The following is a 13,400-nucleotide window of genomic DNA, read 5'->3' as shown; positions in this document are numbered from 1 at the left end:
GTACGGAGTAAAGGGTCTGAATACTTATATAAACGTGATATTTCAGTTAAAACTTTAGTTTTAACTTTTTGCTTTGTCATTATGGGGTATTGTGTGTAGATTGAGGGGGGAAAACTATTTTATAATAAGGCTGTAAATTAACAAAATGTGGGAAAAGTGAAGGGGTCGGAATACTTCCCGGATGCATTGTATGTAAATGGTCTTGTGTGTAGCTGATGTAGAGAGTCAGGCGCAGGACAGCAGATATGAGTAATCAACGTACTTTACTCAAAAATACAATAATACAAGGTAACATAGCGAGCCCACAAAAACGGACCGATGTACAATGAACAATCACTCACAAAAAAAACATGGAACAGAGGGTTAAATAATAAACAAGTAATTGGTTGAGTGACGCCAGGTGTGTAAGACAAAGACAGAACAAATGGATAATGAAAAGGCCGGTGACGTCGTCCGCCGAACGCCGCCCGAACAAGGAGAGGGACCAACTTCGGCGGAAGTCGTGACATTGTATTTGTATTTATTAGGAATCCCCATTAGCTGCTGCCAAGACAGCACTCCAAGCAGTTTAGTCGCCTCAACTTGCTCAATTTCCACATCATTCATTACGAGACGTAGTTGAGGTTTAGCGTTTAGTAAATGATTTATCCCAAATACAATGCTTTTAGTTTTGGAAATATTTAGGACTAGCTTATTCTTTGCTACCCATTCCGATACTAACTGCAGCTCTTTGTTAAGTGTTGCAGTCATTTCTGTCGCTGTAGCAGCTGACGTGTATAGTGTTGAGTCATCCGCATACATACACACAGACCTTACTCATAGCCAGTGGCATGTCGTTAGTAAAGATTGAAAAAGCAAGGGGCCTAAACAGCTACCCTGGGGAATTCCGGATTCTACCTGGATTATGTTTGAGAGGCTTCCATTAAAGAACACTCTCTGTCTTCTGTAAGACAAGTAACTCATTATCCACATTTTAGCAGGTGGTGTAAAGCCATAACACATATGTTTTTCCAGCAGCAGACTATAATGTCAAAAGCTGCACTGAAGCCTAACAAGACAGCCCCCACAATAATTTTTTCATCAATCAGTAATTTGTGTAAGTGCTGTGCTTGTTGAGTATCCTTCCCTATAAGCGTGCTGAAAGGCAGTTGTCAATTTGTTTACTGTGAAATAGTATCTGGTCAAACACAATTTTTTCCAGACGTTTACTAAGGGTTGGTAACAGGCTGATTGGTCTGCTATTTGAGCCAGTAAAAGAGGCTTTACTATTCTTGGGTAGCGGAATTACTTTAGTTTCCCTCCAGGCCTGAGGGCACACACTTTCTAGTAGGCTTAAATTGAAGATGAGGCAAATAGGAGTGGCAATATCGTCCGCTATTATCCTCAGTAATTTTCCATCCAGATTGTCAGACACTGGTGGAATGCCATTGTTGATAGACAAAAGTGATTTTTTTCACATGATTTCTTAGTTTGCAGTATGTTTGCATCAGATGGGCTGCCAGACTTAGTGTATGTACAGTACCAGTCAAAAGTTTGGGCACACCTACCTACTCATTCAAGGGTTTTTCTTTATTTTTACTGTTTTCTACTTTGTAGAATAGTGAAGACATCAAAACTATGAAATAACACACATGGAATCATGTAGTAACCAAAAAAGTGTTAAACAAATCAAAATATATTTTATTTTTTACATTCTTCAAAATAACCACCCTTTGCCTTGGTGACAGCTTTGCACACTCTTGGCATTCTCTCAACCAGCTTCATGAGGAATGCTTTTCCAACAGTCTTGAAGGAGTTCCCACATATGCTGAGCACTTGTTGGCTGCTTTTCCTTCACTCTGCGGTCCAACTCATCCCAAACCATCTCAATTAGGTTGAGGTTGGGTGATTGTGGAGGCCAGGTCATCTGATGCAGCACCATCACTCTCCTTCTTGGTCAAATAGCCCATACATAGCCTGGAGATGTATTTTGGGTCATTGTCCTGTTGAAAAACAGATGATACTCCCACTAAGCGCAAACCAGATGGGATGGCTCATCGCTGCAGAATGCTGTGGTAGCCATGCTGGTTAAGTGGGCCTTGAATTCTAAATAAATCAGACAGTGTAACCAGCAAAGCACCTCCACACCATCACACCACCTCCATGCTTCACGGTGGGAAGCACACATGCGGAGATCATCGGTTCACCTACTCTGCGTCTCACAAAGACACGGCGGCGGTTGGAACCAAAAATCTCAAATTTGGCCACATCAGACCAAAGGACAGATTTCCACCGGTCTAATGTCCATTGCTCATGTTTCTTGGCCCAAGCAAGTCTCTTATTGGTGTCCTTTAGTAGTGGTTTCTTTGCAGCAATTTGACGATGAAGGCCTGATTCACACAGTCTCCTCTGAACAGTTGATGTTGAGATGTGTCTGTTACGTGAACTCTGAAGCATTTATTTGGGCTGCAATTTCTGAGTCTGGTAACTCTAATGAACTTAGCCTCTGCAGCAGAGGTAACTCTGGGTCTTCCTTTCCTGTGGCGGTCCTCATGAGAGCCAGTTTCATCATAGCGCTTGATGGTTTTTGCGACAGCACTTGAAGAAACGTTCAAAGTTATTGAAATGTTCCGCATTGACTGACCTTCATGTTTTAAAGTAATGATGGACTGTCATTTCTCTTTGCTTATTTGAGCTGTTCTTGCCATAATATGGACTTGGCCTTTTACCAAATAGGGCTATTTTCTGTATACCACCCATACCTTGTCACAACACAACTTGTTGGCTCAGACGCATTAAGAAAGAAAGAAATTCCACAATTTAACTTTTAACAAGGCACACATGTTATTTGAAATGCATTCCAGGTGACTACCTCATGAAGCTGGTTGAGAGAATGCCAAGAGTGTGCAAAGCTGTCATCATGGCAAAGGGTGGCTACTTTGAAGAATCTCAAATATAAAATATATTTTGATTTGTTCATCACTTGGTTACTACATCTGTTATTTCATAGTTTTGATGTCTTCACTATTATTCTATAATATAGGAAAAATAAAGAAAAACCATTGAATGAGTAGGTGTGTCCAACGTTTTGACTGGTAGTGTGTGTGGGTGTGGGTGGGGGGGGGGGTGTATAGACAGGATATGTAGTATATCTGAAGAGTAGTATGTATAGTAATGCTTAAATAGGATTGGCCTTGACTAGAATACATGTATGAAGTGGGTAAAAACAGTATGTAAACATTATTAAAGGGACCAGTGTTCCATGACTATGAACATAGAGTAGCAGCCTCTAAGGTGCATGTTAGAGTAACCGGGTGGTAGCCGCCTAGTGACAGTGACTGAAGTTGTGGGCAGAGTATTGGGCGGAGGCCGGCTAGTGGTGACTATTTAGCAGTCTGATGGCCTTGAGATAGAAGCTGTTTTTCAGTCTCTCGGGCCAAGATTTGCTGCACATATACTGACCTCGGGTGGCTGATGTCGTTGTTGATCTTCTTGGCCTTCGCGTGACACCGGGTGCTGTAGATGTCCTAGAGGGCAGTGTGCCCCCAGTGAAGCGTTGGGCAGACCGCACCACCCTCTGGAGAGCCCTGCGGTTGCGGACGGTGCAGTTGCCGTACCAAGCGGTGATACAGCCCGACAGGATGCTCTCAATGGTGCATCTGTAAAAGTGTCTTAGGGGCCAAGTCGAATTTCTTCAGCCTCCTGAGGTTGAAGAGGCGCCGCCTTGACCACACTGTCTGTGTGGGTGGACCATTTCAGATTATCAGTGATGTGTACGCAGAGGAACTTCTCCACTGCGGCCCCGTCTGTGTATGGGGGCGTGCTCCCTCTGCTGTCTCCTGAAGTCCACGATCAGCTCCTTTGTTTTGCTGAGGTAGAGGTTATTTTTCTGTCACCACTCCGTATAGGAAGGGAAACATGTATTCTGAGTGCCAAGCAGTCATAGGTGTCGTGTCCAATAGGCTAAATGGAATTTAACTTGCCATACAATTACTCCTGTTTATACATAAATACATAAAATCTACCAGAGAGCATGATTTAGCCACAGAAGATCATTAGCTTCTTTAAAAAAAAATAGCTGTGGATTGTTTTAAATCGCCAAGGTATAACCTACAGTCGGGAAGCACGCAATTTGGGCAAATAGCTGATTGTTAATTTGCGGCTGTTGGTGAAAAGCATCTAAAATAGCTTATCGCAATATTTCAAAATACGGTGGCTGGGGAAAAAAAGAGCGGAGAAAAATAAAAAACTAACTGGTCTTTAGTTAGGCTATCAAAATCCTGAACTCGCAATAGGCTATTGAGCTAACAGTAGCCTATCGTATTGGCACTATAGCGGAGAGCATCGGCCATATCCACAGTGAGTGTGCATATTCACTGTCTATCATTGGGTGAGTCCGTGCTCCTGGCAAAAACATTTTGGGGGGGACAATAATTTCCTCCTCCAGGGTAGATGGACATAATAGTCTACAATATGTCTCACATTTTCATAGGCCTTCATTAGATGGTTGCGTTCAAAGACAAGGTAGTTTTTTATTGATCTTAGTTTGTCCGTGTTAGCAGAGTAGACTAGCCTGTCACTTTTGTGCTATTAAAGATTCAGTCATGGAATGAAAGTGTCATAGATTTGCATGAAATATGTTTATAAAAGGCCATTTGTCTCTCAGATTTCTCTTGCCTGCTCCTCAAACATTTCCCTCTAGCTAAGGCTGAGCTCTGGATGTGTGCTAAGAAAGGAGAGGAAAAGCAGAACGGTATTTTTTGCTAACAGTGAGTCAGTTCCCACTGGGCACAACTGGTTGAATCAAGGTTGTTTCAGTGTAATTTGTCAATGTATTGTGATGTGAAATCTATGTGCAAAATATACTGGATTTGAAAAAAAGTAATTAAAATAAACTGTTGTTTTGAGGGTGAAAGTTCAACATAGACAAACCTTGTTACGAAATAGGGTGAATTTGTACCTTTTTTAAAACAATGTCAGATCCAATTATTATCCAGTTATATCCAATGTCAGAAATAAAACAACACTGGGCAGTACCCCGTACTGGAGCATTGGTCTATCGACAGCTACCCTTTGGTCTCCCACCCAAGGTTTTAACCAAGCCCAGCCATGATATTTGTCACTGACTATTACCGATGTGCTATCATGAGAGATCTCCTCTTAAAAGCTAAATAGATTCACTGTTGTCATCGAAGTCATTCCAAAGGGTAGGTTTAACAGAGCAAATTAAATGTGACCATACACTCATATCATCAATAATTCTCTTTAGGCCTAGATATCTTTTACAGTCATCAAAAGCTATTGTTTCAATTCAACCCAGAATTCAACTAAAAATAGACAATACAATAGGCCTAGGGTTTCAAGCTCTGGTTGATTTAAAATGTAATGATATGGAATTGTGTTTGGTTGTCAAAGCAACAACATTTGAAGGAGCTGTATTAGGTTGAAGACTTTGGTTGGCCTGACCTGTACTTCCTCAGTTTTCTCCTTTCACAGCCATCAAACTCTAACTGTTTTAAAGTCATTCCTCTTGCAACTGAGTTAGGAAGGACACCTGTATCTTTGTAGTGACTGGGTGTATTGATACACCGTCCAAAGTGTAATTAAAACCTTCACCGTACTCAAAGGGATATTCAATGTTTTTACCCATCTACCAATAGGTGCCCTTTTCTAGGCATTGGAAAACCTCCCTGGTATTTGTGGTTGAATCTGTCTGAAATTCACTGGTCGGCTGAGGGACCTTACATATAGTGGTATGTGTGGGGTACAGAGATTGAGGTAATCATTCAAAACACTATTATTGCACACTGAGTGAGTCCATGTAATTTATTATGTGACTTTTTAAGCAAAGGTTTACTCCTGAACTGATTTAGGCTTTCCATAACAAGGGGTTGAATACTTATTGACTCAAGACATTTCAGCTTTTCATAATTTAATTTGTCACAAAAAAAACATCATTCCACTTTGACATGATGGGGTGCTGTGTGTAGGCCAATGACAAAAAAAAAAAAAAAAAATTATCATTTTAAATACAGGCTATAACGCAACAAAATATGGACGAAGTCAAGGGGTGTGAATACTTTCTGAATGCACTGTAATTAAAACTGCAATCCAAGTCATTTGGTTGGATTAGATGAAGCACAGTGATAATACATTAATCTGTTGTATAAATAAACAAAATATCTGACATTGTAGTCCCATTTGAAGTTTGCTGTGCTTTTAAATAGTTGGAAGTGCAGAGAGAGACATTTGGGTGACAGCCAAACCAAAAATCCGACATTGTTTTTCCAGTGGAATTTGGTTGTGCATTTAGATGATTGAAAGCATAGTGATAGCACATTGGGAATTCAGCTAACTTTTGTCTGTCTTTTGAGTGGGTGTATATGGGTTTTAATCTCATTGATCAACGTCGCAACCAAATATTACCCAATTATCCATGTTGAAATGAAGGTGGTGTGCCCAGTGGGTTATATTATTAACCTAATTTATGACTATCCAATCTACTCATCATGTTAGGAATAGTAGGCTATATTACATTCATCTGCAAATGCAATGAGAGATGCATGCAATATTTTATCATAAAGGTGATTTTTATTTAAAATAAAACATTTAAAATAGAAAATAAAAAAATGTTTAGCTTCCCATAACTTGAAACTTTTATGCTCCACCTATGCAAGCAGTCAATGCACAAGATGTCTTAATGCAATCACAGGAAGAACACTTTTGTCTTTTGGCCTTTGTTAAGAAAAGAGGGGAGCCCAGCTTTCCGTTGCTAATTTGTTTATTTCTTTACGTCTACAATTGCACACATGGCATCATTTAAAAAAATGTTGTTACAACCACACAACCTGGGGTTTCAAGCATGGTTTAGCATGGTTTAGGCGCAGCTGAGCAACAGAGCTCTTGAAGGGGCAATGACATCAGGGCTGCTCTGTAATACAATAATTATTATAATTTTTTTAATAATGATTAATTCTAATAACAATTAGTATGTCCAATGGGGGTAATGGGGTAAATGCAGATGGAAAAGCACCATGCTTCAACCTATATGCATGGTCCAATATGTTAAAATAATTTTTGGCTCATTATGTTGGTGGATATTATATTTTAGATGGTCTCAGCATAATTTTATTTTCATTCATTTTGGTGTAGAATGTCCTTTTAAAAAGGCACCAGAAGTGAGCTTCTCCAGTCTTTCTACGTAGAAATTATTCTGGGATGGACCCTGGACCCACTAAGAAAGGGGACTGGAATTGGTCAAATTCGCATTTACAAACTGATCCTCATTCCCTAAAAGCATGATGGTCATGATTTTTTGCTTTAACCACAGAATAGAATAAATGAATGAGATGAACTGACTGCCTCTCTCTCTATCTCTCTCATCTCTCCCCCTCTCTCCTCTCCTCCAGGAGTAAGAGTGGGGGGTGTGCGATGGAGAGAGTGATGGCGCGGCACTATGACTTTGACCTCACCTACATCACTGAGAGGATCATCTCTGTTTTCTTTCTGCCCGATCTGGAAGAACAATGTTACCGTGGCAACTTACAGGAAGTGGCTGCCATGCTTAAGTCCAAACACCAAGACAAGTTCCTGGTGAGTTGGGGGGGAATGAGTACCGTACTTGGAAAAAGGCAATTCGCATGTCCAAAATGTGAACGTTCAGGCACCAAACATAACAAAGTAGACCGAAACAGGTAAGGACTACCTGGGGATTTGTCCAATGAGAAACACTCATTTTTATTTTCCGTTACAAAACATTTTAAAACTTTTTCCATTGCGTGTACTAATGTACATGACTTTGGTGCTGGGTACATCAATCGATACATATGACTAACAAGAAGCCTGCATATTATTGTGGCTACCAAAAGTTAGTTAATTGTCGGTCAGCCAGGGGTGGGACGACAACCTTCGAGGCTCGATGTACAGTAGGTGCAGGCTGTTGCGCCAACCAAGCAATAACACAACTTACTAATCATAGTCCTCAATCAAGGCTTTGAGTTTTAAAATTAGTTTACTGCTGGGCTGGAGCAAAAGCCTGCACCCACACTGACCCTCGCAAGTTAAGGTTGTCCACATCTGGGCACATATTCACGGAGTGTCTCAGAGTAGGAGTGCTGATCTAGGATCCGGGCCCCCCTGTCCATGTAATCTTATTCATTATGATCCAAAAGGTAAAACTGATCCTAGATCAGCACTCACTGCTCTGAGTATGGGCCCTGGTCTGAATGGAGATGAAAGGAGACAATTTGTTGAATGATGCAGTCAAAACATCTTGAAAATCTGTTGCCAAGGCTTGTTTCTCCCCTAAATGTTTATGAAACCTAAACAAAGATGTTTGTTCGTGGTCCGTGAACAACAGTGTTTTCTAGCATAACGATTGCAAACCATTGAGCTTGCACCATCTTCCATTACTCTTTCATATAGTTAGCAAGTGACGATTGCTCATTCTTAGGGCCCGGTTGGGTATATTAACTATGTTACTGTGTGGTGTTATAAAGAAGCAATGCAAACAGTATATTGTTTTTTTTTATAACTAAAGGTAATTGTTTTGTTCCACCCAGCACTTTAATGTAATGTTTTGTGCATATTATGTCAGACAACTTACAGTCAATGTTGAGACAACGGTGTGTGGTTACTGGGTGTGACATTGTTGATTTCCCCTTCTCTTTGTCTCAATGTCTGCTTCTCCCAGCTCTTAAACCTGTCTGAGAAGCGTCATGACATCACCAGACTCAACCCCAAGGTAGGATGACCACCATAGAGATGCAATATAATTGTGCAATATACCTGTAATTGAGTGTGTGAGGACCGCACTCCAGAGTGCCACTAGTATAGTGCTCTCAAATCCTGGTTCCGATCACTGCTTCCCATAGAAGGTTTATCCAGAGATGGATAACTTCACTGTGTGTGCTAAGCTCAGGTTGAAGACTTTGGTTGGCCAGACCTGCACGCTCCACCCCTGGACAAGATCTGTGCCATGTGTAAGGCCATGGAGACCTGGCTCACCTCTGACCCCGGCAACGTGGTCGTCCTACACTGCAAGGTCAGGGGAGAGGCTCTACTGTTGCATTGCTGCTGTTTGCATTTGTATTGTTTGTTCTGTTCAAATATGTCCAGATGGCCTACATAGCTCTCTTTTTCTTTCCTCCTTTTCTCTCTCACAGGGAAACAAGGGGAGGACGGGGGTCATCGTGGCGGCCTACATGCACTACAGCAAGATCTCCGCAGGGTATGTGATGACTGTGTGCGCGGGCGTTTGTGTCCACGTGCATACTGTCAGACATGTTGATGCCGTACGTGGGTACACTTGTACAGAGAGTTCTTGATGCTATGTTTGTGTCTATGCAGGGTGGACCAGGCCCTGACCACTTTGGCCATGAGGAAGTTCTGTGAAGATAAAGTGTCCTCCTCGCTGCAGCCCTCTCAAAACAGGCAGGAGAATCGCTCGCTTTTCCCTCCATCTTCCCAACTTTTCTCCTCCCCCTTGTATTTTGCAGCTAGGTTGTCACCTGTTTGAGTATGCACATCCCTCTTAATTCTAAACACCCCAATCTGTCTCTCTCTTCTCCCCAGGTATATCTACTACTTTGGGGGTCTGCTGTCGGGGGCGATCAAGATGAACAGCAGACCTCTGTTCCTCCACCAGGTCCTCATCCCCAGCCTGCCCAACTTCCAGGCAGCAGGAGGAGGTCAGTGTCCCACTGTCATCCTGTACAATGTGATGTAGCAGTGTACACTACACTGTCAAATCTGAGTTGTTTCAACTCAAAGATAACTTACCACGATGCCTACCTGTTCAAGGTGAAACAGAAAATGTTAAGATGGAAATGAGGAAGTCCGTGTGTGGCTATGAAATGAGTTGGAACTTGTTAGTTTACTACTGTTAAGGCGTAAGCATGCTTCAGTTCGGCTGGCGCCTAGCCGAGCACGGCTAAGCGAACCGAACAAGTGTTCTTACATACTCCCGTAAAAGACCTTTGCTTGGAAAATAGCACTGTTAGTCAATTTTGAGACGCTGTAGCCGGTATACACTTCCTCAAAATAGTCAGAATGAATCTAAGATTAAGAAACTCAAGAAATCTGTAATTAATTTTGACAGTTTTGCTGATGTGATGTTAGTCGTGCGATTTTACATCCAACTAAGATGTTGGGTGCATTATTTCTCAACAAAAAAATGTGCATGAACTAGTCGTCTCTCACCGAATGACAACAAAGACTTGATCGAAAGAATCCCTACTGTTAAACAAATAACCGACGATGGGGCGTTGACTTCGGCTACCGACTTCGGCTTTCGGCAAGACATTTTTTTGTGCTGGAAAAACCTTAGCGAAGTCCAAAACTAACAAAAACTTCACAAAATGTTGTGATAATATATGCCCTATCTCTTCCGAACTGTTTCGGTTGGGAACCATGCGGACGCCTTAAGGAGTACTTACATTAGTATTTTTAGAATTTCCATCTACAATTCCTTTCACTTCAAACCACTTTTGGGGGGATAGATTACCTCCACTTCTTCTTTGAATGACCTCACATCAGCATAATCTTTCTCCCCCTGCTGTCTCTCCTTTCCTTCATTCCTACACCTACTCGCTTTCTGTGCAGGTTACTATCCGTTCCTGAAGATCTACCAGTCTCTACAGCTGGTCTACACATCAGGCATCTAGTAAGTTAATTATGTTGTAAATACCTAATGGTCAGTATATTTTTCACTGTGCTCCCTTTCCACCTTCAGACACAGTAGGTACTTGGGTACCTCTGTTGGGACTTTATTTATATGTGCTACTGCCTGTGTTTACATGTGTGTTGGTCTGTGTTTATTCCAACTGAGCATTGTTTGCCTGTGTTTTTACTACCTTGAGGTGTGTTGTACAGATGATCGAATGGGTTTTGACTATGTTCACATCTCTCTCTGTGTAGCAACCCCCAGGGCTCCAGGGCGAGAAAGCTGTGTGTGACACTCGAGCCGGCGCTACTGCTGAAGGGGGACATCGTGGTGAGTGTTAAACAAAATGGACACGCGGTAACTAGTCATCCCTCCTCTACGTCTTCGTCTACCAGTCCCGTCTCCTTTTCTCTTTGACCCTTTCAACAGCTCGTATCTGTAAAGCTTCAGCCATGGATCCACTTTCAGGCAAATTATCCTCCATGTTGGCACCAAATATTCCATGACGATAACGTCATTTGAACTAGAATGTAATTGTCTTGGAGCTTTTGCATCTAACATGGCCCCTATTACTTATCCTGACTCTAACACAGTGTCTGTGTAAATAATAGTGAGGCCCCTTAATCGCTCTCTGTGTTTCTCTTCCTTGTCTCTTTCTCCAGGTGAAGTGCTATCACCGGCGGCCGCATGGCTCAGAGAGGGAGGCAGTGTTCAGGCTGCAGTTCCACACTTGTACGGTACACGGAGCTCAGCTGTGGTTCGGCAAGGGAGAGCTGGACCTGGCCTGTGCAGGTAGGTACCAGGAGTTGGATTGGTCAGCAGTATACCACCCAGAATCCCACTGCTGGCTTTCGTCTGAAGGTAAGCAGGGTTGGTCCTGGTCTGTCCCTGGATGGAAGACCAGATGCTTCTGGAAGTGGTGTTGGGGGGCTAGTAGGAGGCACTCTTTCCTCTGGTCTAAAAAAAATATCCCAATGCCCCAGGGCAGTGATTGGGGACATTGCCCTGTGTAGGGTGCCGTCTTTCGGATGGGACATTAAACAGGTGTCCTGACTCTCTGTGGTAACTAAAGATCCCATGGAACTTATTGTAAGAGTAGGGTGTCGTGGCTAAATTCCCAATCTGGCCCTCATACCATCATGGCCACTTAATCATCCCCAGCTTCCAATTGGCTCATTCATCCCCCTTCCTCTCCCCTGTAACTATTCCCCATGTTGTTGCTGCAAATAAGAATGTGGTCTCAGTCATCTTACCTGGTAAAATAAGATTTAAATAAAAGTAAATAAAATAAGAGTGGAACTTCTGGGAGTTTAGAGAGAAGGGAATGGTTGTGTTTCAGGACGAAGTGCAATCGCTCATTATCCGAAGCAGTCAGACACACGCAAGCTCACATTCTCACTAGCTCGCATGGTCACACACACACCCACACAGAAATCTGACTCCGAAAATGCGACATTTTTATGATAACATTATTTAACAAATATTTTCTAATAGCATATTGCCATAAAAATAATGTATCAGCAAACGTATACCTACCAATATTCTAACTTATACCTCAGAAGCAGAGAGGAAGCCCATCTCCACTGCCAACTCCAACACTCCTGGTATGGCCTCCAGTTTCTCCATCACCTCATCAGAAAAGAGCCACTGATTTTCAAAGCTCCCATGTTGCCTCTTCTGTGGAGGTTCAACAACTTCTTCGTCCTCAGTCAGACGAGGCCTGTCTCTTCTGTGTCACTGGGTGCATGTGGGCCTCTCCAAGTCATGCCTCTACATCAGCTCCCTGTAGTAGAAGGATTGAAGCTGTCAAAAGTACTCGTAAAAGCACTGGATGTTGTACTGGAGTATGTGGATACAGCTGAAGTCGGAAGTTTACATACACCTTAGCCAAATACAATTAAACTCCGTTTTTCACAATTCCTGACATTTAATCCTAGTAAAAATTACCTGTCTTAGGTCAGTTAGGATCACCACTTTATTTTAAGAATGTGAAATGTCAGAATAATAGTAGAGTGATTTATTTCAGCTTTTATTTCTTTCATCACATTCCCAGTGGGTCAGAAGTTTACATACACTCAATTAGTATTTGGTAGCATTGCCTTTAAATTGTTTAACTTGGGTCAAACGTTTCAGGCAGCCTTCCACAAGCTTCCCACAATAAGTTGGGTGAATTTTGGCCCATTCCTCCTGACAGAGCTGGTGTAACTGAGTAAGGTTTGTAGGCCTCCTTGCTCGCACACGCTTTTTCAGTTCTGCCCACATATTTTCTATAGGATTGAGGTCAGAGCTTTGTGATGGCCACTCCAATACCTTGACTTTGTTGTCCTTAAGACATTTTGCCACAACTTTGGAAGTATGCTTGGGGTCATTGTCCATTTGGAAGATCCATTAGTGACCAAGCTTTAACTTCCTGACTGATGTCTTGAGATGTTGCTTCAATATATCCACATAATTTTCCTGCCTCATGATGCCATCTATTTTGTGAAGTGCACCAGTCCCTCCTGCAGCAAAGCACCCCCACAACATGATGCTGCCACCCCTGTGCTTCACGGTTGGGATGGTGCTCTATGGCTTGCAAGCCTCCCCTTTTTTCCTTCAAACATAACAATGGTCATTATGGCCAAACAGTTCTATTTTTGTTTCATCAAACCAGAGGACATTTTTCCCAAAAGTACGATCTTTGTCCCCATGTGCAGTTGCAAACCGTAGTCTGGCATTTTTTTATGGCGGTTTTGGAGCAGTGGTTTCTTCCTTGCTG

General features: G+C 42.3%; 1 protein-coding gene across 4 annotated transcripts in view; it reads left to right on the top strand.

The window, feature by feature from the left end:
- Positions 1 to 13,400, top strand: part of LOC106565231 (tensin-2) — an 81,704-nt gene that overhangs the window by 45,739 nt on the left and 22,565 nt on the right. For all 4 annotated transcript variants that reach the window (XR_006758007.2, XM_045691434.2, XM_014132114.3 and 1 more), the window contains 9 exons: positions 7,389 to 7,572; positions 8,672 to 8,722; positions 8,900 to 9,022; positions 9,144 to 9,208; positions 9,328 to 9,411; positions 9,553 to 9,668; positions 10,582 to 10,642; positions 10,897 to 10,972; positions 11,305 to 11,434. Coding sequence is in view for 3 of the 4 variants with exons in the window: in XM_045691434.2 (XP_045547390.2) it covers positions 7,389 to 7,572; positions 8,672 to 8,722; positions 8,900 to 9,022; positions 9,144 to 9,208; positions 9,328 to 9,411; positions 9,553 to 9,668; positions 10,582 to 10,642; positions 10,897 to 10,972; positions 11,305 to 11,434 (890 nt within the window). In the remaining variant the exon portion in view is untranslated. The remainder of the gene's footprint in view (positions 1 to 7,388; positions 7,573 to 8,671; positions 8,723 to 8,899; positions 9,023 to 9,143; positions 9,209 to 9,327; positions 9,412 to 9,552; positions 9,669 to 10,581; positions 10,643 to 10,896; positions 10,973 to 11,304; positions 11,435 to 13,400) is intronic.

This window comes from Salmo salar, chromosome 12 (assembly GCF_965601325.2).
Source record: "Salmo salar chromosome 12, fSalSal1, whole genome shotgun sequence".
Lineage (NCBI taxonomy): Eukaryota > Metazoa > Chordata > Actinopteri > Salmoniformes > Salmonidae > Salmo > Salmo salar.
The sequence above is the reverse complement of the archived record's forward strand: the minus strand, read 5'-3'. Positions and strand labels throughout refer to the sequence as shown.